This window comes from Ailuropoda melanoleuca, chromosome 1 (genome assembly GCF_002007445.2).
Source record: "Ailuropoda melanoleuca isolate Jingjing chromosome 1, ASM200744v2, whole genome shotgun sequence".
Classification (NCBI taxonomy): domain Eukaryota; kingdom Metazoa; phylum Chordata; class Mammalia; order Carnivora; family Ursidae; genus Ailuropoda; species Ailuropoda melanoleuca.
This window is the reverse complement of record NC_048218.1, coordinates 209939932-209965983: the sequence shown is the minus strand read 5'-3', so window position 1 is coordinate 209965983 and position 26052 is coordinate 209939932. Positions and strand designations below refer to the sequence as shown.

Below are 26052 nucleotides of genomic sequence, written 5' to 3'. Positions count from 1 at the left end.
ACTGTGAACTCATCTAAAGGCTCATTGATCTCGATGTCTAACACTTCATCATTGTACAACTGCTCCTCCTCGGGCTCCTCCACATACTCCATGTGGTCCTCTGTCAGCTCGGCATCGTGGCCTTCATACTGTCCTTCTTCTGGGTACTCATGAGCATACAATTCAGATCCATCGGATTTGTGATAAACAAGTTCATCCTCTCCTTGTTCATACTCGGATTCCTGTTCTCCAGATTGGTCATTAGTGTTGTCAGACAGTTCAAATGATGTGACCATGCCAGATGTGGTATTTAAACTAATTGTGACACCCTGAGAACTAAAGAGAACAAAAATATAAAGAAAGGTGCCCAATTAGAATCAAGTTCAAAATTAAGTCAAACTGTTACAAAGACGTAGATCATGACCAGTGAAAAGCTGTTCCAACGACTGATAAACGCCCATCACTCCACCTGTGAGGAAAGCAGAGCTCAGCGTGCCACGGTGAGCCTGCACCCCACGCTCCGAACGCAGAGGGCACCCGCACATCACCAGCTGCAGGTTATCTGCCCAAAAGAATCAGATCAACCAGATGGGAAACAAGTTTGGCAAAACTCCAGGGCTGAAAACAAACAGACTATATTTCTTTCTAACTTCCAGAACGAAAAGGGTGGTGGTATCTGTTTTCTAAGACTCCGACGTAAAAATAGAGGAGTATTACTCTATTAACAGAAAATGAGACTGAATTTGAGAACAATTTGTTCTTTTTAAATCTACAATGCAAATTATAAACTCCTATTTAAAAAATCAAAATATTAAAGATCTGTGTGGAAATACATTTCAATATTCAAATAAAATAAAATTTGTACTAATCACGAATTTCAAAAAAAGGGTTTATAATTTCTGAGTAAAATACCAAAGACAGTTTTAAAATTTTTTTTTTTTAATTTTATTTATTTATTCGACAGAGATAGAGACAGCCAGCGAGAGAGGGAACACAAGCAGGGGGAGTGGGAGAGGAAGAAGCAGGCTCATAGCAGAAGAGCCTGATGTGGGGCTCAATCCCATAACGCCGGGATCACGCCCTGAGCCGAAGGCAGACGCTCAACCGCTGTGCCACCCAGGCGCCCCCAAAGACAGTTTTAAAACCACACACACAAAAAATCTTATTTCACCCACTGAATCATAACAGCTACATGCCTAACAGTAAGCTGCAAGATAGCAACACTTACAGCGCAAGATTTGCAGAAAAACCTAAGTGCGCACATATCAATTAGGTATCTAATCCTAACAAGAAACCTGAATGCACCACACAGACTTGAAGACATTACTTGGCTGTAAACTCCAAACTGCCGTATTTCGAGGGCAAACTTAACTCAACAGACCAAAATATAATAATGATGTTAAAGAATGGAACTGGGTAGGGGCGCCTGGGTGGCACAGCGGTTAAGCATCTGCCTTCGGCTCAGGGCGTGATCCCGGCGTTGTGGGATCGAGCCCCACATCAGGCTCCTCCACTATGAGCCTGCTTCTTCCTCTCCCACTCCCCCTGCTTGTGTTCCCTCTCTCGCTGGCTGTCTCTATCTCTGTCAAATAAATAAATAAAAATCTTTAAAAAAAAAAAAAAAAAAAAAAAGAATGGAACTGGGTAACTTACATAACTGGGAGAAAAAACTAACTTAAAACTGTATTTCTATCCATAAAAGTCATCTTAAGTTAGAAAACCTGTTACAAATCTGTAGTTCAATAATAAATGGCATATTTATTAACCTCATTTATAACTGAGAGATGTCTCTTTAAATTTTCACAATAACACTGAAAAAATTACTCCACCTACCAGAGTATACAAAATACCACTTCCTCTTATAATGGAGCTTACTATGTCAACAACAAAAAGACATTCACAATTGCTGCGGACGGGTTATTTGTGTCCCCCAAAACTCATCCTGTTGAATCCGTAACACACCCAGTGTGATGGTGCCTAGAGGTGGGACCTTTGGGAGATGATTATAAAGGTCATAACGGTGGAGCCCCATGAATGGGATCTGTGCCTTTACAGAGAGGGCCCCAGAGAACCCCCTCACCCTTCCACCCTGTAAAGACATAGCAAGAAGGTGCCATCTATGAACCAGAAAGTAGCAACTGACCACACTGATACCTTAACCTTGGACTTCCTAGCCCGAGAACTGTGAGAAATAGATTTGTTATGAACTACCCAGTTCATACTGTTTTGTTGAAACAGCTGAAAAAGACTAAAATAAATATGTTCACTAAAACAATTACATTCAGATAGTCAAGCAGGGTCTAAAGCACAGTCCAAGGGCACCCGGGTGGCTGGGCTGCTGAGCAGCTGTCTTCAGCTCAGGTCAGGATCTCATGGGTCCTGGGAGGGATACCCACATGGGGCTCCCTACTCAGCAGGTGGTATACTTCTCCCTCTGCCTCTCCACCCCACCCCTCAGGCTCTCTCGCTCTCTCTCAAATAAATAAAATCTTTTAAAAAATATAAAGTACAGTCCAAAGGAATTTCCAAAATGGCAATTCAGTAAACAGATTTCATATAAATAAAAATGGTCTAAAATAACAAAAGGAGCAACATCAAACTGCAGCCAACAGTATTAAGAGCCTAAGGCCATTGCCCCCATCCAAATAAAGGAATTCTTTAGAAGAGCAGTACATACCTTTACTGAGTTTTCATAATCTGTATTCAACAGAACTTACAGAGGTCATCAAATGCAAGACCAATACCTATTTACACAAAAATATATATGGCTTCCACATAAGAGAGTTATATTAATATCCTGTTTAAAATAAAATCATACTGAAGATACAATCACACATTAGCAATTATATTCCATTATAATTATAAATTAGTTACTAATAATTTCGTTAAAGAAAATTTTTAATGAGCTAATAATACCTGAAATTTTCTTCATCCTCATTATCACTCTGTAAAAGATCATCATTCAGCTCTTCATCTGACAAATCCGACTGATTCTAATTAAAATAAGAAATCTAATTAATGCAGGCCACTTCCACAAAGACTTGTTACAAGTGTGCAAAACTATGTTGACTGCATTACTTCTAACCCTGTTATTAAAGCATGTGCCATTCAGTGTGCTATCTCACTTTGATATGACAGCTAACAATTGAGAAATTCCACATATGGTATACTTGTGACCCCAAATTTTCAGATGCAGAGTCAAGTAAGTATAGAAGCAACAGGCCTAATGATCACATTTATTCTAAATCTAACAAAAAAGGAAAAAGAGTCCTTTAGCAGTATCCTACAAATATTTCTCCCATCATACACCCCAAAAAAATGGTATCCTTAAGATTTGACTAAATTTGATTTTACTCATGTGGAATTTAAGAAACAGAGTAAGAAAAATGAAAAAATAAGACACAAACCAAGAAACAGACTCTTCACTAGAGAGAACAAACTGACACTTACCAGAGGGGGGGGTGGGGGATGGGTGAGATGGGTGATGGGGATTAAGGAAGGCACTTCTTGTGATGAGAACAAGGTGGTGTAAGGAAGTGATAAATCACTTACATTGTATACCTGAAACTAACATTACACTGCATGTTAACTAACAGGAATTAAAATAAAAACTTAAAGAAAAAGGATTTGAGGGGCGCCTGGGTGGCACCGCGGTTGGGCGTCTGCCTTCGGCTCAGGGCGTGATCCTGGCGTTGTGGGATCGAGCCCCACATCAGGCTCTTCTGCTATGAGCCTGCTTCTTCCTCTCCCACTCCCCCTGCTTGTTTTCCCTCTCTCGCTGGCTGTCTCTATCTCTGTTGAATAAATAAATAAAATCTTAAAAAAAAAAAAAAAGGATTTGACTAATTTTAACAGTTAGTACCCAAAATCGGAAGACTTTTTAAACAATAAAAGTAGAATTCCAGAAACAGGCAGATTTTAGGGGCGCCTAAGCGTCTGCCATTGGCTCAGGTCATGATCCCGGGGGCCTTGGGTTTGAGCTCTGTCAGACTCTCTGTTCCGTGGGGAGTCTGCTTCTCCCTCTTCCCTTCCTTCCCACTCATGCATGTGCTCACTAGCTCTCTTTCTCTCCCCCTCTCTCTCAAGTACAAAAAAAAAAAAAAAAAAAAAAAAAAAAGAAAAAAAAAAAAAAAAAAAAAAAAAAAAAAAGGAAGCAGATTTTAGATAACTGGATCACCAAACTGAAATGGTAAGATACTAAAACAAACTTTTCAGTTTATTAATAGAGATGACACATGGAAATAAACATGCCTAGCTCAGGCCCCCACCCCTACTCTCAACAGTCCTGTGCATTCACGGCACAAGTAGGCAGAGGAAGCCTAGTGATTTTGTCAACTGCTCAACTTTCTATAGTTCCAGGTTTTGTTAAGTTAAATACATACCAGTATTGTACACTTACACAGGGGGGTCCTTCACAATTTCCTCCCTATTCAAATTACCTTCACGGTATATATAAATTACCATACCCCCTCCAAAAGAGGCCCCATGAACACACACACACACTAGGAAAAAAGTAGACAGAAAAAGGAAAAAGAGAAAGACTTCATTTTCTACTTAAAGATGAAACAAACAAACAAGCAGTCTTTTCCTGGCATTTTACAGCTTTTAAAAATAGATCTCTCAAATTTATCTATTCATTTTTCATTATAGTATATTTCTGATATAAGCCAAAAAATATGAACCTTATTAGTTCTTACTGGTCTCAAGGGACTCTACTTAGTGGCTGACATTAAAAGATAAAAATAAAATAACATGGGGCGCCTGGGTGACTCAGTTGGTTAAGCATCTGACTCTTGATCTCAGGTCAGGTCTTGATCACAGGATCAAGAGTTCAAGTCCCATGATGGGCTCCACGCTGAGTGTGGAGCCTACGAAAATAATAACAATAATAATAACATAACACAGACCATGTAGTTTTCTTGAAGAAGGGACAATGGATCTGTACGTAAAGAAACAGATTGCTTAACAGGGCCAAAATAAAGTTTTGCTTCGTTGCCCACATAATCTGTCCTCTACTAAAGGAGATGAGCCAGGCCTGCCTAAATTTAGCTAATTTATTAAATAAAACCACAGGAAATCTTTAAAAATTAACAATTCAATGAAAGCCAAATTTCATTCAGTAAGAGGCTGCTTGAGTTTTTTTAGTTGAACTTTTAAGTACTCCTCAAAAATCAGTGAACAAATAAATAATTCACCAAACAAACAGGAAGAAAGGCGTGCTGTGGCGGGCCCTGGTGGTGACCAGATCTTACTTTTGGACTCGGAGGATTCAACCTCCCGTATCAATTCTGAATGTGAAGAGGAACATACACAGGAGGCAGCTGACCAAGATACCACTTTGCTGATAAAGCCGAGATGCAAGATGTGGGGCTAGACTCAATCTCCAAGACAAAAACTGATTTTCAACCACATTCCAAAGAACTGAAGAGAACTGTTTCCTCAGGCAAGGGTGGAGTCACCAGGGAGGATCCTGTTCTGGGTGGTCTGCAGGAAAGAGCAGCAAACACAAGCCCAGAGAGGAAGAGAAAGTGGCAATGAATACTACAGAAATCCTTTCTCCCAACCTTACCACACAGACAGGTCATTCTTCTCCCGGAAGAGACCCAAGTATGAGAGAAAAAGCAAGCTTCTCCGGGACTCCCCAGAAGGCGGACCGTCTACAGTAGATCTGGAACTGGCAGAGCACCTGTCCGGCAGTATAGCTGCTGCTGCCGTAAAACAGAGAAACTGAAGAGGGGGTCACGCGCTGGCAGGCAACTGGCACCAGGCTTCCCCCATTTCTCAAGGCTCTGTCTGGGTCATGCCAGCATGCTTCACCTTGAGTTTACAACCTCTCCTTTTCCACCTGTATTTAAAATCTCACCCTCACAACTTCCCTTGTTGAGCATGTCCTCGAGCTGCCCCTGTCGGTGTGATGCTGTCACTGTTCTCAGTATGTGGCTGTGCGGCCCTCTGACCCTTCAGCCTAGGAGCCTCTGTCCAGACAAAGCGACTTCACCACTGCACAAGGTGGGTGAGGGCCTTCCCACCGAGCAGAGGCTGCAGGCTGCTCCACGGGAAACACACCAATCAGCTAGCCCAGGAAGAGAAAGAGAGACTACTTCCCCAGAAGAGTCAGTATTACTATTCAAACCAAACTATGCTTTTCCATCTTTATTGGTAAGAGACCTGACCAAAGCTTTTACAAGATGGGGACAAATGTACACCAAAAGAATTACCAGGGCCGGTAGAGCATCCTGATAGAGACACGGGACAGATTATGCTGCCCCAGGCTTGCCAAGGATAGAAATCCAACTTAAGTAAAAAATATCTTACTACATTTAAACATTTTAACATCTAATTGGTATCCTTCGCTAATGTATCTTAAATAATTACAAAGGAAAAAAACGCATTTACGTTAGGGTAGTGAACTCCCAGGTACACTGAGAGCACTTCAAGGATGTGCAAAGTAATTATCACTGAGTCATCAAGAAAACAGTACCACTTTCCCTGTGACCATGACACAGGAAGGACTAGCCCTGCAGCCCGAATCACACGACACACGCAGGGCATCCTGAGGCCAGAGCATGAGCCCCTCACACAAGGACGGGCTGAGGGGCCATCTCTTCTCACTTTCGAAATTTTGATGTTTCCCCTTTTACTTACATGAGATAAGTGGATCTACAGGGAACTCAACTAATTTTTACTGAGAGTGACAGGTGATGAGACCCACTTAAAGGAAGAAAGGCTGAGGCAGGCTGAAGCCAGGCCACCTGAGGGCCAGTGATGCAGTAAGAAACAGGAAAGACAAAGGAAAGTGCCTTCAAGAGAATCCTGTAACAAGTTCATGTATTAGCAAAAAAGCTAATAATGCAACACAGTAAGTTACAAGTAAATGGCAACACGGGTACCTCTCCTACTACAAGACCTTCATTAGCTTCATTATAAATGATATTAAAAGGAAAATATAATCAGATGTAATAAATTAGACAAAGGACGTGACCTTATCACCTAAAAGTATAATGAGCTTACATATAATAACTATGGACAGTAAGAAGCCATCACAATCTTAAGACTTTAAAAAACTAAGCATAAAAAACTACCTTGATACTCAGTTAAGAACAAGCATTTTTACACTGTTCATACACATACATTATACATAGATACACACATATCAGAGTTAATTACTGCAAAGTTTTGCTTGATCAAAAAGATTTAGAGAAACCTATATTATGTTTTAGACTTTTAGTCTCATTTATCTGAATGCGTGTTACATTTCAGTACAGCTACCTTCGAGCTTATCTCCAGACTTTCAAAAATGGAATGCAAACTACTAGCCTCCAAATGTTAGTTTTCTTGCGAGTAAGTGGTGGTTTTATATTGCTGCTTTCACAAACTCAACACCCGAGTGCCTCGGACTGAGTGAGAACTAAAATATTTGCATCAAAGGACTGATCACTTGAGGAAGAAGTTACTGGAGAACTTACTAACAGACTAAACACGTCAGCTCTCTGTGCATTTAAAAGATAATTCGATTCCCAACACTGTAACCTGCACTCAACCTTACAGTACCACAACCCATTCATGATATATTCCTGTATGATCAGTCCAATGAAGCAGCTGGAGGCTGGCTTCAGAAAGACCTCGATTTCTTACCTTTTTGCCAGACAGCAAATCTTCTCCAAGTAAGTCATCTTCAAGTTCGCTGGAGAGAAAGAAAAAAAGGCATGCCAATGCATTATTCCTACAACACCGGAAAGTCTGCAGATCACTGGGAAATCTCCCCAGGACTTCAGGGTTTGGGTACTTTCCTGTTTGCTTGCTTCAGGAAACTTGCTATGCTTCCCTTTTGCTTTATTAATAATGAGAACATTTTCAAATATACAGGGAACATGTGGTCTTTGAAGAGAGGGAGGTTCTGCTAGAGGACGTGGCTCTCACTAGATTTCTGATCTCAGTTTTTTACCTCAATCTGGGATCTTTTATTTCTTTGGGCCTGTTCAGTAGTCAGTAAAGGAAGAAACTACAATAGGTAACATCTAGGCTTTCTCCTGCCTTGAAAAACCTATCATGAAATAGGAAAAGATGTCCAACATCATTAACTAGGAAAATTAAAACCAAAACCACTGAGAGACCATCTGACACTCATCAAACTGCAAAACCTGAAAAGATGAAAAAAAGGATGCTGATGAGAGCATACAAGTAAATCATCGTGACTTATTTCGTGAGAATTATCTTTGTAAAACATGGAAGTCCTATCAGTCCTCTGAAATTTTTTGTCAGCATGCTCATGCTCTGAAGTGTAAAAGAGGAACAGATTACATCACAATTAAATTCAAAACCCTCACCAGATCAAAAAGCTAAAGAAATTTCCCACTGTATCTATTTTTGTGGGGTTTTGTGGTTGATGAAGAGGCTACCACTGAATTACATTCTCAGCGCTAGGGAACCCAATGTCTTAAGAACAAATATGCCTTTTAAGGACAACATCTAGAAGGAGAAAATCAGACTATGCTTCCAGGTGCAAATGCACCAATATCCTTATTAGGGCTGTTACTCTTTTTTATAAGCACTCTGCTTACCAATTTCTGTAGGTCTGGGGCACAACTTTATCCGAAAACCTTGTTTACTTGAAGTCTGCTACTTTGCAGACTACCAGAATACACAGAAACACCTAGTGGTGGAGTTATGACAGAAACACCCATTTCTATATGCCACGTTTTAGGACTAGAAATAACTCGACAAATCTTTCCATTCATGCACTGAATACCTTTTTGTTATCTTATTACCCTATTAAATCCTTTACACCCTCATTTTATAGATAAAGAAAACAAGAATAAGAGATTAAATAATTGGCCCAGGGGACGCCTGGGTGGCTCAGTCGTTAAGCGTCTGCCTTTGGCTCAGGGCATGATCCCAGCGTTCTGGGATCAAGCCCCACATCAGGCTCCTCCGCTGGGAGCCTGCTTCTTCCTCTCCCACTCCCCCTGCTTGTGTTCCCTCTCTCACTGGCTGTCTCTGTCAAATAAATAAATAAAATCTTTATTAAAAATAAATAAATAAATAAAAATAAATAAATGGCCCAAAGTCAAACAGCATGGACAGACCCAGGACAAGAGGTTACCCATGGGGTAGATCTTTCACAGACCTGCATGACTAAGACAGCTATCAGAGAATAACATGTAACTTCTTCCAACATTTCCACAAATCACCTAATCAGCTTTCAGATACGGCTGCATCTTCAGTGCTAAAATCATCCTCTATGGGTGAGGAAAAAAGGATCTAGTCACCATACTGACAGGAACCCCATTTGAGAATTGATTCTAGACCACCAGAACAGACACTCGACCCTTTGAAGACAAGCACCCCCACTAGGCCATCACTCTAAATAACCAAAAATGACAGGTAACACCACCTGCCCAGGGGATATTGAGAACTCTTAAAACCAGAATACAAAAGGGTGCTGATAAATAGACAAGCAAAAATCTAGAAACTACCTGTACTGTTTGCTAACAAGGGATCTATACGGAAGAAATCAGTCTTTGAGGACCACCCATTTTTCCTAAACAAAAGCATTTTTTAAAAGAAGATAAAGGAAAACTAACAGTTATAAATGAGTGGAGTGTACAGAGATGGAGAATAGTTGCTTCCGTGACTAACAAAGACAACAGCGTGAAATCAGAAAGCAGGACGGGAGACAGAAGGATGAGGTCCATACAGCCACAAGAGACATAAATGATAGCTCAAGAAGTCGTGAGCTTCCACTGAGTCTATTACTTCAAGAACCATTCTAAGTGTTTCACATGTAGTAGCTTTTTTGTTGACACATCAACCCCATTACATAGATATTTACATCATCCCCCATTTTAAAATGTGAAAACAGGGGCGCCTGGGTGGCACAGCGGTTAAGCGTCTGCCTTCGGCTCAGGGCGTGATCCCGGCGTTGTGGGATCGAGCCCCACATCAGGCTCTTCTGCTATGAGCCTGCTTCTTCCTCTCCCACTCCCCCTGCTTGTGTTCCCTCTCTCTCTGGCTGTCTCTATCTCTGTCAAATAAATAAAAAAATAAAATCTTTAAAAAAAAAAATAAAATAAAAAAAAAATAAAATGTGAAAACAAAGACACCGAGATGTTAAGTAACTGGCTCAAGGTCACCAAGCTAGGAAGTGTCAAAGTCAACAGGCAAACCATGAGACACTCTAGCTCCACCAGGGTCCAAGTCCTAACCACCATGCACAAACCCCACCCAGAAAGTAACTGTACTTCCCTGTCATCAACAAGTTGGATCCTTACAAAAGATGTACCCAAAAGGAAAGAAATTTATACAATATAAAGCACTACTGAAATCACACCAATTGTCACCAAAAACAATAATGAACTCGTGGGAGTGACCAGTCCAATCCAGTCCTTGCGAAGAGCTGAGCCTCAGCGCCCCTGCCAATGACCGCAGCTGTGTCAGGAAAGGAGAGCAGCACAGGATGGACTGAGACTCCCTGTATTCAACTGTAAGACGCCCTCAGGCTCTCCCCCACCATCACCACCTGAGGAAGAAGCACCTCTTGGGCAGCTGTGTCTTAACCAACATTAGGGACAATCAGCACTTTGACAGCAAGTATACTTTTACTAGTAAACAGGTGTACACTGAAAGACACTTCCAGGAAACAAGTATTTTGTAGTCAGCCACATGGCTGCAGCCTCTCAAAATCCCAAGTGTAAGTGACAACAAACCCTGCACTCAGTCCATTCCCTCGGTATGCCTGCCCCCTCCAGGCCACGCTCTTCTGGTCTCTCCCAACTCCATTTCCGGAAGCTTTCTCTGGGGAGACTCGTGCAGGCTCTCCCGGCCTTTGCTTCTGGATGGCCTTAGGCCATGGGATGACCCAATGGAACATTACCAACCAGGAGGAGAGAGACTGCCCCCTCCCTGACACCTACGCTGTCCAGTCCCATCCACTGCTACGACTGAGACCTCCCACGGGCCCTAGGATGCCACTTCTTCCCCCTCAGGCCTCGGGCTACGCCCTGACACCCAAGCAACTCTTACTGCTTCTGTAACACTCTCCCGTACACAGCCCGGCATCAAAGGACTTCCAGTTGGAGCCTCGAGTATGTGGTCCTCCTCCTGCATGGATACAGACTGATACAAGCACATCCTTCAAAAGAAACTTCAGAACTTCAGGGGCGCCTGGGTGGCTCAGTCGTTAAGTGTCTGCCTTCGGCTCAGGGCGTGATCCCAGTGTCCTGGGATGGACCCCAGCATCGGGCTCCCTGCTCCGCTGGGAGCCTGCTTCTTCCTCTCCCACTCCCCCTGCTTGTGTTCCTCTCTCGCTGGCTGTCTCTCTCTCTGTCAAATAAATAAATAAAATCTTTACAAAGAAAAAAAGAAACTTAAGAACTTCAGGTGTTGGTTCAACAACGGCACCAGGTTCTTCCAAACACACCATTAATGCAGCACCGCGGCAAGAGCTGGTCGTAACAATTTCTGACTCCCTCTTCTCATTAACTTTCAAATTTCTCCCTCTATTAGCCAGTACACCAAGGAGGTGGTTTTATGTTTTTAAAATATCAAAGAAACACACAAGATATAAAGCCTCCATATGCAAACGTGCACTGAAAATGAAAGAAGAAAGGAGGCGCCTGTTGGTAAATAATGCTGGGACAGCGGCCATTCACAGCAGGGAGGACGAGAATGTCCGTGAGAGCAGAAAGCCAACTACTTCCTGACAACTGAAAGTCCCACTGAACGGATATAGGAACGGTTCAAATGTTAATAAAAATAACTGCAATGAATTAAAATACATATGCAGTATTTAAATCTATGAGTTGGAAGGGATTCAAAAATAAAACTCACCTTTGGAGGACGCTAAGGAACTGACCCATTATTCCGAAAACCGGTAAATAAAAGTAAACAATCAAGTACTTATTTATAGTACCTCAGAGGAGACAGTTTGCAGAAGTTAACTGAGATCATCCAGCCTCCCGGCCATTTTCAAACCTAAACCTAGATCAACTCCTAGACCTATCAATTTACAGAAACCGCAAGAGATGAAAGAACACATTAACACTCCAGGGGACAAAACAGCAAAAACAGAAACTCCACAAGACAAACCACCTTGTTTCTTCAAAAAGTTGCAGAGAACTAAAAAAAAAAAAAAAAAGATGCATGAAAACCTACACATGAAACACTTGGAAAATCTACCCATCAGTGGCAATCAAGGGATCTACTATGGACTCCACAAACTATAAAAGAGAATACAGAACCACATCCACACTGTGTGTGTGTGATACACAGATACTTAACTTACATGAGATAATCAGTAATAAGACATTAACATCCAGGGAGTTTTTCAAAATATAACTCTATTGTGGTTGTCTTTGTAAATCCTTTATTTTTTAGAGAAATACAATCTGAAATTTTCAGATGAACTTATGTCTGTGACATGAGGAGTGTTACAAATTACAGATAAAACAAGACTGGCTTTATACCAACCAGTAACTGTTGAAGCTGAATGATGGTACACTGGGTACACTGTACCAGTCTACTCACACATTTGCTTGAAATTCTCAGTAAGTTAAAAATCAATCAATGTAATCAATTTCAGGCAAATTATAGATCTTAACTATAAAAAATAAAAACACTTCACAATTTTCATAGGAACATGCAAAACATTCCAGAACACAGGGCAGGGGAAAATCTCTTAAGGACAGAAAGTGGGAAACACCTTTACCACACACCTCCGTTAAGCGATGCCCTCAGGAAGGCCACAGCACTGCCAACGAGTATTCCCGACCAAATACACAACCCACATCTATTCTGAAGAGACACCTGCAAATCCATGCCGAGGGGAGTCTACAAAATAAAGAGCTGTCCTCTTCAAAAATGTCAAAGTCATAAGAGACAAGGATACATAATTCTTCCAGATGAATAAAGAGAGGACAAAATGCACTGTATGATCCTGAACAGAAACTTGAACCAGAAAAAAATAAACTCATTTTGGGCTATAAAGCACGTTTTTGGGAGAACTGTCAAAACTTGAATAACCACTGTAGATTAAAAAATACAATTCTGTATTTGTTAACTTCATGATTTTGAAATGATCCAGTGGGTATGTAAGTGAATGCCCCTGTTCTTGGGAAGCTCACCAGGAAAACTACATGCTGAGGCACACGGGAAGCACAGGGCCTGATGCCCTCAGACCACTGTGCAGCAGGGCAGGGGGGTACCTCAGTGAGCGGGTGCGCAGAGGGCACAGAGGACAGCGGGCGGACGTGGCAGGAAGCAACTGGGAGTCTGGGGGCCCATGAGAGTGTCTGTGTCACTCTTGCAACTTTCCTCCAAGTCTGAAAATGATTCCAAAGGACACTGCTCATATTTTAATAAAAAAATAAACAAAAGCCATAGAGGAAAAGATTATACATTTGATCATTTATAAAAATCCACCTGAAGGCTATTGTTTAAAGGAACGCACATCATAGACTGGGAGGAGATATCTCCAACTACAAAAAATAAATTGCAGAAAGTACAAAGAATCCCTAAAACCAATAAGGAAAAGACAAACAGCCCTAAGAAAAATACACATAGATATGAATAGACAACTGACAGAAGAGAAAATCCAAATGGTAAGTGAACTACTAAACACATTTTTTATTCAGCTCCCCATCACAATCTTTGAAACAAAACTACTCATCAATACTTCCAGCAGGGGCGTTTCTCTTACAGGAGATTTTTGTTGAAAGCTCTAAGTAATTTTTATAGACTGCCTAAGAGCCACTAAAGAATAATTATCTTTATGTAGGCTCTAAGTTTTTAATGTATATAATTTTTAATGTAGATTATTCTGTAAAACTCCTGGAGCATCAGTTTTCAAATGGCAATCACGTAATTCTTTTTACTGCAGAAGATCATTGTTGTTCTTTATTCAGATCTACTTACCTTTATTATTAGATTTTCTGACTGCAACTACAAGGTAATTTTTTTACATTTTCAACACAGAATATTTAAGATCTTAATAAATATGTAGGGGTGCCTGGGTGGCACAGCTGGTTAAGCGTCTGACTCTTGGTTTCCACTAAGGTCATGAGTCTCAGGGTCATGAGACGGAGGACTGCGTGGGACCCGCACTAGCGTGAAGCCTTACGATTCTCTCTCTCCCTCTTCCTCTGCCCCTCCCCCGAGCTCTCTCTCCAAAAGAAATAGATCTTAAAAAGAAAAAAAGTGTGAAGAACAATCCTCATCTGAGAACCCCACCACCCAGACTATGCCCCCATGTACTTCTCCCGGTACACGTCCCTCTAACACCTACTAGAGCTGCTCACCAGAAGTCATCACTATACGGAACTGACATTTATCACGACTATGAACATTTCTAACACCTTTAGTGCATGTGTGTGTATCCCCAAAGATACTTTCATCTTCACCAGTAATCAGAGAAATAAAAATTTAAATTACAGTGAGGGGCGCCTGGGTGGCACAGCGGTTAAGCGTCTGCCTTCGGCTCAGGGCGTGATCCCAGCGTTCTGGGATCGAGCCCCACATCAGGCTCCCCTGCTATGAGCCTGCTTCTTCCTCTCCCACTCCCCCTGCTTGTGTTCCCTCTCTCACTGGCTGTCTCTATCTCTGTCAAATAAATAAAATCTTTAAAAAAAAAAATTTAAATTACAGTGAGATACTATTATACACATATTAAACTGGCAAAAATTTTAAAGTCTAGCCAAATATTGGGTAGGCTATAGAACAAAAGAACCCTGGCAATGATACCTCTGGGAATCCACCAAATCAACACCACCACTGTGTAAAAACAGAGACAGAACGGACAACCAGGGCCCTAAAGACATAGAGGCCTGGAACGGAGCCTACCAGAAACCCTTCTACCTGGAAGGCCTGCCCTTGCCCTCACTTCAGCCAAGCAGGGACAGGTGCACTTGGGAAAGAGCATCAGGGAGCCAACATACTGTTCTCAGTGAAGATCTCTGCAGAGCCGGGGCACCTGGCTGGCTCAGTCTGTAGAGCACACAACACTTGATCTTGGGGTTTTGAGTTTGAGCCCCACACTGGCTGTGGAGATTACTTAAAAATAAAATCTTAAGGGGCGCCTGGGTGGCACCGCGGTTAAGCGTCTGCCTTCGGCTCAGGGCATGATCCTGGCGTTCTGGGATCGAGTCCCACATCAGGCTCCTCCGCTATGAGCCTGCTTCTTCCTCTCCCACTCCCCCTGCTTGTGTTCCCTCTCTCGCTGGCTGTCTCTATCTCTATCAAATAAATAAATAAAATCTTTTTTAAAAAATTAAAAAAATAAAAAAATAAAATCTTAAAATATATATATGTATCTGCAGAGCCAAGTGGCAGAATGAGAGAAATGAGCATGGACTACAAGTAACAGCTTCTGTACCTGTCCNAAAAAATAAAATCTTAAAATATATATACGTATCTGCAGAGCCAAGTGGCAGAATGAGAGAAATGAGCATGGACTACAAGTAACAGCTTCTGTACCTGTCCCAGTCCTCGTCTGCAGCTCTTCTTCTCCAAGATCGCTCTGCACCAGGCTTATCAAACTGGTCAAAGTCATCATCTGTGAAAGAGAGGCCATGAAAGTCAGTCTTACGAAATTAAAACAGACACAGATATTCAAATACTGACGGCCCCTGACTTACAATGGTTTAACTTACGATTTTCAACTTTACAATGCTGCAAAAGCAATATGCGTTCAGTAAAAACCATACTCCAAATTTTGAATTTGAGTCTTTTCTCAAGCTAGCAATACACGGTACGATTCTTCCTCATGGTGCTGGGCAGTGAGCAGCAACAGCCACAGGTCCCAGCAGCAAAGGGATCATGAAGGTAAACAATGAATACACTAACCACCATCTGTAGCCACACCACCGTTCTGTCACTTTCAGTATTCAACACGTTACATAGCACAGTCAACTTTATTACATTATAAAATAGGCTTTGTGTTACATGATTTTGCCTTAAAGTAGGCCAGGCTAAGCTATAATATTATGTTCAGCAGGTTAGGTCTACGCTTTTTTAAATTACAGTATCTTCAACTTACAGCAGGCTTACCAGGACATAACCCCGTTAAGCTGAGGAAGATGTGCACTGAAACAACTTGTTCCTTTTAAGGATTCCTGACGTAACATTTTAAAACGTAAAAGTTCTGGCTCTCTGCTCCTTACTATCTGACAGATGGCCACTTCTTCTTACGCAGTGTCAGCCGCACCCCAGACACAACGGTGAAGGTCCACACGTTCCAGTTACGATTCCACCCATGGCAAATTCAACGGCACAGTCAAGGCTTATCAAGGAAACTTGTCATCAATGGAAAGCCCATCTCCATCGGCCAAGAGCGAGATCCCACCAACATCGAATGGGGTGATGCCGGTGCTGAGGATGTTGTGCAGTCCGCTGGGGACACGGAGAAGGCTGGCACTCGCTTGAAGGGTGGAGCTGAGAGGGTCATCATCTCTACGTCTTTTGCTGAAGCCCCCATGTTTGTGATGGCCATGAATCATGAGAAGTATGACAACCACCTCAAGACTGTCAGTAATGCCTCCTGTACCACCAACTGCTTGGCCACTCTGGCCAAGGTCATCCGTGACTGTGGACGGCCCCTCTGGGAAGCTGTGGCGTGACGGCCGAGGGGCTGCCCAGAACATCATCCTTGCTGCTTCCGGCACCACCAAGGCTGTAGCCAAGGTCATCCCTGAGCTAGCTGAATGGGAAGCTCACTGGCATGGCCTTCCCTGTGTCCACCCCCAACGTGTCAGCCATGGATCTGACCTTCAGAAAGCCGCCAAAAACGATGACATCAAGAAGGTGGTGAAGCAGGCATTGGAGAGCCCCCTTGAGGGCACCCTGGGCTCCACTGAGGACCAGGCTGTTTCCTGCAACTGTAACAGTGACATCCATTCTTCCACCTTCAATGCCGGGGCTGGCACTGCTCTCAATGACCACCGTGTCAAGCTCCTTTCCCGGTATGACAATGAATTTGACCACAGCAACTGAGTGGTGGACCTTATGGTATACACAGCCTCCGAGAAATAAGAGCCCCCTGGACCTAGCAGGGGCACAAGAGGAAGAGAGAGGCCCTGCTGAGGAGTCCTTGCCCAACTCCTCCCCCAGCACACTGAGAATCTGCTGCCCTCCATTAAGTTTCCATGCCAGGCCCCCTGAAGCAGGGAAGCGGCTTAGGGGGCCCTACCTCATCATGAATAAATAAATACAGAAATTCCACACACAACTATTATAAATGCTGGGGCACCTGGGTGGCTCAGTCAGTTGAACTCTGACTCTTGGTTTCAGCTCAGGTCATGATCTCAGGGTTGTAAGATGGAGCCCTGTGGCGGGCTCCACACGGGGCATAGAGCCTGCTTAAGATTCTCACTCTCTCTCTGCCCTCCCCACCTCCACTCATGTGCACTTGCTCTCGCTCTCTCTCTCTCTCTCAAAAGAAAAGTTAAAGAAAATTTAAGTACAAAGCTACTGAATACCATTAGGCATGAAAAATAACTAACTAGAATTTTTAAAAAATCATAAATTTTAATAAGATATTTTCCTTAAAAGGAAGTTTTTCAGTATTTATATTACAATTACATGAAAGGGAAAAATTACTGCTTTACTAAAAGTTAAAGATACTTTTACAGTATTTTTCTCATCTTTATATTTTCCCAAACTCAGCACAGGAGACAAAGAGCTTATTTAGGGAAGCAGGGGTAACAGAGAACTGCTGAGCAACAGAAATAAAATGCAAGTCACCTATGTAAGTTTTCTAGTAGCCATGTTTAAAAGTAAATTAGCATTTTCACAACGTACTTCACTGAACCTAGCAAATCCAAAAGATTATAGCATGTAACAAATACGGAAAACATTAGTAAGACATTTTACGTCTTCCCCACACCAAGTGTGTATCTCACTTTTTAAAAAATATTATCAGGAAAAACAGAATTGGAATGGGAGTTTCTCCTCTTGGGTACACATGCGAGCCAGAGGCCTGAGGAGCAGCGGCAGACAGACAGCTCCCCAGAGAGGGCCTATGGAGGGGGGAGTTAGCAATAAAACACCAATAATCCCCCAGGAAGTTTTCCAGCCTAGGGCTAGAAACTAGCAAGAGTTCTAATAAGGTAATAATACACCAATTCCAACCACACACTTCCAAACAGAACAAATGATTAAAAAAAAAAAAATCCAAGAACGAAGTACTAGAAAACTGGTATCCTTGAGGAGTTCCACGACCAGCATGATGACACAGGGAGCACCACCAACCCCACTCCCTGGTGGAAAATATTTTTATTGAAATACTTTTGAAAATTACTATTTTTAATGACATGACTATTTAAAGTCTCTGGAATTGACTCTAAAGGCATACATCAAATGAAAAACACTTTTTCAAGAAATCTATTCAAAGAACAGCTGCAAGAATCTGTGGCTTTTGAACCAGGACCTATTATTCCCTCCTCTCCCTCCCACTTCAGTGAGGCTTCACCTCTACTCCAGACTGGTGCAGCCAAGAACTCAGACCTCCGCATTCCTCATCCTGCCCCTGGTGCACAGGCCTGGGCTAAGTTCTGGGTGAGCGCCGCTGAGAGGCAGGAACTCCCCTCTTCCTTCCATCCATGCCCCAAGGCCCAGATATAGCTCCTAACCCAATCCATGGGGTTTCGCACGGAGAGACACGTAGGACAAGGAGACCTAGAGCTACTCCACCCCCCAGCCCCAGCCCCACCATCCAGACACTCAGCTCCCAAAGCGAGGATGCCACTCAGAGACAAGTACACCACTGTCCCCACCCACAGCACAAGAGCTGTGACTTGGGGTTTGCCCAAGAAGAAAAGCAAGGCTTAGACCAACAGAGCTCCAAAACTCTCTCAGAGGAGCCAACTTCATGGAATAGAATGCAAAAAAATTCTAGCCAAAAGGTACTCTCAGAAACAGAACTGTGGAGAGAGGTAAAGGGAAGGAAAGTTAGAGTTACTGGAGATAAAAACTGAACTGTCAAAAGACAATTCAATCATAAAGATAAAGACTGAACTTCTCTCTGGCTGCCTACCATGCCAGAGAGAAATGGGAAGACAGGTGGGAAGGGCTCTCTAAGTTAAAACAGATCTCAAACACTGAACCCAGATACCATCCAGTCAAAGAAGCCTGAATTTAACTGGATCAATTTACAAAGCAAATTACACCCCAGGACATTGCTAAAGGTGTGATCAGAGAGACACACTCAGAAAAGAACCCAGCCAACTCACCACTCTCCCAGAGTGACTACATTCCCAAGGCTGTGGCCTCTGAGGAGTGCTATAAGAAGTTTCACACAGGGGGTGCCTGGTGGCACAGCGGTTAAGCGTCTGCCTTCGGCTCAGGGCGTGATCCCAGCGTTATGGGATCGAGCCCCACATCAGGCTCCTCCGCTATGAGCCTGCTTCTTCCTCTCCCACTCCCCCTGCTTGTGTTCCCCCTCTCGCTGGCTGTCTCTATCTCTGTCAAATAAATAAATAAAATCTTTAAAAAAAAAAAAAAAAGTTTCACACAACCCAAAATAGAGGGGGGAATGGAACAGACTTCAATTGAACCACCTAGCCAATCACCAACAAGTAAACAATCAAGTAAAAATAATAAGCCCAGGGGTGGGAAATAGGGAGGTCAGCACCCAGAGTGGACACAATACATTATCTAAAATGTTCAAATTCCCACAAGAAAGTACAAAACATACAGAGAAACAGGAAAAGCATAACCCATATCCCCCTGGGGGAAAAAAAAGTAGGCAACAGAAACTGCCTATGAGAGGACCAGATGTTTAGATTTAACAGAAAAATCTGTTGTAAGTACATTCAGAAAGCTAAATGAAACATGACTAAAGAACTAAAGGAAGGTATGATGACACTGTTCCATCAAATAGATATGAGTAGAAATTATAAAGAATCAAAAAGAAATTCTGGAATTGAAAAATAACTGAAATGAAAAATTCACTAGAGGGGCTCAGCAGTATATTTAAATGGACAGAAGAATCTATATCCTAAAAACAGATCAAGAGATGATCCCATCCAAAGAACAAAAAGGAAAAAAATAAAGAAAAAATGAATATAGCTTCAGGGAAATGTGAGACACCATTAAGCATACCAATATATGTGTAATAGGCGTATGAGAAGAGAGGAGAAAGAGAAAAAATATTTGAAGAAATAATAGCTGAAAACTTCCCAAATGTATTAGTAAATATTAATCTATAAATCCTGAAAGCCCAACAAACTTGAGGTAGAACACACACACCCTAGTCAAAATGTTTCGGAGACAAGGAAAGGCCCCCAAGAGCAGCAAGATAAAACAACTCCTCACTTACCAAGGGAACTGCAAGTAAGATTAACAGGTGAGTCTCATCAGACACACAGCCGTCAGAGACCTACACAAAGTGCTCAAAGAATTCTATATCCAGCAAAAATACCAAAAATTAAGGTGAAATATATTCACAGATAAATAAAAACAGGAGGAATTTGCTGCTAGCAGACTCTGTGTAGCTGACTGAATTGCATGCCCTAAAAAGACATCTTAAAGTCCTTTCTCCCTATTCCCCCACTTATGAATGTGACCTCATTCAGAAACAGTCTTTGCACATATAATCGTTAAGATGAGATTATACTGGATATCAGACCTAAAAGACAAGTGCGGGACACTCAACCAACAACAGAATAGACATTCTTCTCACGTGTTCATAGAAAATAGTCGAGGGTATACGTTAGGCCATAAAACAATTCTTAATAAACTTAAAAAGGATAAAATCACACCAAGCATAGTCTCTGACTAAAATATAATAAAACTAGAAATCAGTTAATAGAAAGAATACTGGTAAAGACTGAATGCTTTCAATCTGGGATCAGGAACAAGATCCAGATCGTCACTTAGACCACTTTATCAGCATTGTACTGGAAGCTCTACACAGTGCAAGCAGACAAGAAAAGAAATGAAAGGAATCCAGACTGAAAAGGAACAAGTAAAACTGTCTTTATTCATAGCAAACATGATCAACTTCTTAGAAAATCATATGGAATCTATTTTCAAAAAGTACTAAAACTAGTAAGTGAATTGAGCAAGGTTGAGAAACATAAGATCAATACTAAAAAATCAAGAGTTTTTCTACATACAAATAATGACCGATTGGAAACTGAATTAAAAGTCAAAACTTTACAGTAACATAAAAAATATGGGATACTAGGAATAAACTTGATAGAAGATGTGAGAGACCAGCACATTAAGAACTATGAACACTAGGCTGACATAAAGTAAATGAAGTGACAGTGATGTGAAATGTTGGGGTTGGGGGTCAAGAAAGAATTCTCAAGACGTCTTCAGTACAAAAAGCATGGTTTTATTAAAGCACGGGGACAGGAGCTGTGCACAGAAAGAGCTGCACTGGGGTCGCGAGGAGTGGCCCATTACACACTTTCAAGTTGGGAGGGGGTCAGGGAGAGCATAAGTCTCTAAGGAACGTGGAAGCAAGGTTTCCAGGACCTCAAGGCGCTAGCTGCTGTCAGGAAAGGGCCACTTACTACTGTCTAGGAAAACCACAGTCATGAGACCCTTCAGATGCGTACTGGTGGGCCATGTGCTTGGAGGATGCCCGCCCACACATATTTTGGGGGGGAGGCAGAGATAAAGGAAATTTCCTTCCAAAAAGACTTTCACAGGATCCCGGAGGTCAGGCTAATGTCAAGCTAAGGCTGCCTTTCGCCTCCAGCAAAGTATTCATGTTGAGGCGGCCGAGCTCCTCGAGGAAGGTCACCCTGCCTGTCCCAAGAACTTGTCAATAGGCTGCAAGTTGTAAGGAGAGCTAATTTTTTCTGTATTTCTTTTGCCTTTGTTCTCACATCAAGAAAGACTCATTATTACTGAAGTGTCCATTTCTCCCCAAATTGATCCATAGATTCAATGGACTCCCAATCAAAATCCTAGCAACTTTTCTGTAGAAATTTAAAAAGTGATTCTAAAATTCATACTGAAATACAAAGGACCTAAAATAACCAAAACAAATATGAAAAAAGAACATGTTAGAGAGCTAACATCATCTGATTTTAAGAATTACTAGAAAGCACATAATTTGGTAAGTTTGGATATGGGTGACAATAATGAAAGCTGTAATAATGAAAACTGTGGTGTTGTATAAAAATAGACAAATAGGGGCGCCTGGGTGGCACAGCGGTTAAGCGTCTGCCTTCGGCTCAGGGCGTGATCCCGGCGTTCTGGGATCGAGCCCCACATCAGGCTCCTCCGCTATGAGCCTGCTTCTTCCTCTCCCACTCCCCTGCTTGTGTTCCCTCTCTAGCTGGCTGTCTCTGTCAAATAAATAAATAAAATCGTTAAAAAAAAAAATAGACAGACCAATGGAACAGAACAGCTGTCCTGGACATACATGGACAACTGATATTTTACAAAGATTCAAAGAACAGCCTTTTCAAATGGTACTAGAAGAACTGGACTACCATATGGTGAAAAAAGGGCAGGAGGAGAAAGAGAGAAGGATGGAAAGAAGAAGGGAAAAAAGTGAACCTGGATCCATTCCTTACAAAAACACAGAAAAAAATCTTTGTGATCACATACTGGTGACAGCAAAAGCACAATCAGTAAAAGAACAAAATGACAATCTGGAATTCATCAAAATTTAAAACTTCTATCCTCCAGAAGTCATCATTAAGAAAATGAAGACAAGCCAAAATAACAGTAAATCTTTGTAAAGTATATGTTTATTAATAAAGGACCTGCATGCAAAAATATTAAAAACTCTCAAACTCAACAATAAAAACCCAACTTTTTCTAAAGGGAAACTTTTTTTTTTAAGATTTTATTTATTTATTTGAGAGAGAGAAAAAGAAAGAGCCACAACCAAGGGGAGAAGCAGAGGGGGAGGGAGAACGGGGGGAAAGAATCTCAGGTTGACTCTGGGAGGAGCCTGGACACAGAGACCCATCAACCCTGAGATCATGACCTGAGCTGAAACCAGGATTCAGATGCTTAACCAAGTGAGCTGCCCAGGCGTCCTTAAGGGGAAAAATATTTAAATACAGACTTCATCAAAAAACATGTACATATGACAAAGAGCATATGAAAAGATTTTCAACATTACACTGTCATTAGGGAAATGTAAATTAAAACCACAGCAGTATACAAGGACAGAGCTATGAGAATGGCTAAAATTTAAGACCTACTATACCAAGTGTTATCAAGGGTGTGGAGGAACTGAACTCACACTCTGCTGACAGGAATGAGAAGTGATACAACCACTTAATAAAACAGTTTGACAGTTTCTTTTCTCTTTTTTCTTACAATTTTATTTATTTATTTGAGAGAGAGAGAGCACAAACGGGGGAGTGGCAGAGGGAGAGGGAGAAGCAGGCTCCCCACTGAGCAGGAAGCCCGCTGGGGCACTGGATCCTAAGCCAAAGGCATGACCTAAGCCAAAGGCAGATGCTTAACCGACTGAGGCACCCAGGTGCCCCATTTTGGCAGTTTCTTAAGAAGTTAAATATACCCCTACCACATGATCCAGCCATTCCTCTCCTAGGTACCTACCCAAAAGATAAAGAAATATAAATCCATGCAAAGGCTTGTACACAAATGTTCATAGGCACAATACTGGTAAAAGCCCAAAACTGGAAACAACCCAAATGGCCACCAACAGGCAAACAGATCAACAAACTGTGGAATATCCTTGAGTACAATTCTACTCAGCAGTAAAGGAGAGTTAAATACTGATATACTCAACAACATGGATGACCTTCAAAATAATTATGCCGAGAGAAGCCAGACAAAAACCAGAACACATGTTCTCAGACTCCTTTTTATAAAATGGACCGTTACAACAGTAATAGAATCAGCAGCTGGAATCAGGACACAAAGACACTTCCGACAATGACACATTCCTTACACGGACTGTGGTTGTGGTTTCATGGATGTATACACATATCCAAACTTACCAAATTGTGTGTTTCAAAGACATGCAATCTTCTGTATGTCAATTACACTTCAATGGACTCCATTTTTTAAAAAGATAATTAAGAAACTTTGGTCAGGGATGACAAACTCAAACGTCTACAGGAAGTACACAGGATAATATAAATGACCAGGGTGGGAATTATGTCAAATTAGCAGGACTTTACCTTATTTAGAGCATTACCACATATTACAGGAAATGCAGGCCCAGTGAAGGCAGATTCTAACTTTTCAAGAAAAGACAAAAATATGGATTGTTCCCTAGTTTTTAAATGTAAGTAACTAACTCAAGTTTCTGGGGGCGCCTGGGTGGCTCAGTCGGTGAAGTATCTGCCTTCGGCTCAGGTCATGATCCCAGGGTCCTGGGATCGAGCCCTGAGTCAGGGTCCCTGCTCAGCAGAGTCTGCTTCTCCATCTCCCTCTGCCCCTCCCCGCCACTCATGCGCTCGTGTTCTCTCTCTTGCTCGCTCTCAAGCTCTCTATCTCAAATAAATAAAAATCTTTTAAAAAAATAAATAAATAAAATAATTTACGTTTCTGTGGTTAGTTTTCTGTTAGGTTTCTGTGTTAGTTTTCCTTCCTCCCCTGGATTACACACTTCATGAAAACAGCATTCCGTAGCTACAACAACAAGAACAAAGTCCCAACATTTTATAAGCAGAATGGCTTGTTCGTGGCTTTTTTCACATCAGTTCACAGTGAAGGTATTAATGGTCACAATCACCCTTGGCAGACACTGCTAATTACAACGCCTAATTCTACTGAGGACAAAAAACCCTTATGCCGAGGTAACAATCACCTAGAAACCTTGTCAAAAATTATACAATCCCAGGGGCGCCTGGGTGGCAAAGCGGTTGAGCGTCTGCCTTCGGCTCAGGGCGTGATCCGGCATTGTGGGATCAAGCCCCACATCGGGCTCCTCCGCTATAAGGCTGCTTCTTCCTCTCCCACTCCCCCTGCTTGTGTTCCCTCTCTCGCTGGCTGTCTCTATCTCTGTCAAATAAATAAATAAAATCTTTAAAAAAAAAAATTATACAATCCCTGGCCCCACCCTGATTCTGATTCAGTGGGCTCTATTTTTTGTTTTTTAAAGCTTCCCAGTAAGTGTGACAACAGCTAGAGTTGGGAATCCCTGCCCCCAGTCCACCACAATCCATCAGAGAAGATACTGCACAAGAAATTTTAACTGTCATCTTGCTATATAAGTACTTCTTGCAGTTAAATCCACGAAAGTCAAAATTAGAAGAAAAAAGTTAATTACTTCTCCAAAGGAGAGACCCCCATACAATGTCCAAGATAATTAGCTATGAAATCATTCCAAAACAAGGATTAGTGCAAGTTGAGCAGAAACTATGAACAGAACTGAGGTCATGAAACCCACATCCTTCATTCAACAATTATTTGAGCACCTAATGTATGCCTGGCGTTGTTCTAAACACCTGACATACAGGGGTGCACAAGATAAAAATTTCCACCACGTATAGGTTACAGTCTAACAGGTAGAGACAAACCAAAACTCCATGAATAAATATATATGGAAAACAAGGAGGAGGGGAGTAGGAAGTGCTAACCAGGCTGATTACAATTTTAAAGAGAATGGTCATTGTAAAATGCATTAAAATGGACCTGGGAAGCACTGCCAATATAATCAAGGACACTGTAATAGCACCGTATGGTGATAGATGGGAGCTAAACTTGTGAGCGCAGCAGAAGGTACAGAGGCACAGGTACACGGTCGTCAAATCACTGTAACCTTGAAACCTAGTATTTTGTTGATTATATTCAAATTTTTTTAATTTAAAAACAAAATGTACATGGGTTGTATCTTTCAATATTTACTGTATTAGAAATTAAAACCAAGGCATTTAAAAAATATTTTATTCACAAATTGATGTAAAAGAAACAATAAACCCATTACATGTTAACGTAACATTTCTTAATGAAATCTGTATTAAAAAAAGGATTTTTGTTTTGCAAAACTCTTTAACGCCTGTCTTTACAGGGGACAGCCTGATTTTCGCATCTGCTTCTGCATTCTATCTCCTGCAATACACTGTTCTGACCGAAGTGCATGAAAGAGATCCAACTTCAAATATACGTGACGCTGTAAAAGAGCATTCCGTG

The 26052-nt window shown here is 41.7% G+C and overlaps 1 protein-coding gene across 8 annotated transcripts in view; it reads right to left on the bottom strand.

Annotated features, from left to right (window-relative positions):
* Positions 1-26052, bottom strand: part of RBM33 (RNA binding motif protein 33) — a 133238-nt gene that overhangs the window by 91635 nt on the left and 15551 nt on the right. For all 8 annotated transcript variants that reach the window (XM_034639915.1, XM_034639899.1, XM_034639907.1 and 5 more), the window contains exons 2-5: positions 15448-15526; positions 7615-7663; positions 2896-2972; positions 3-315 (exon numbers count right to left, since the gene is read on the bottom strand). In XM_034639915.1, the coding sequence (XP_034495806.1) occupies positions 3-315; positions 2896-2972; positions 7615-7663; positions 15448-15526 (518 nt within the window). The remainder of the gene's footprint in view (positions 1-2; positions 316-2895; positions 2973-7614; positions 7664-15447; positions 15527-26052) is intronic.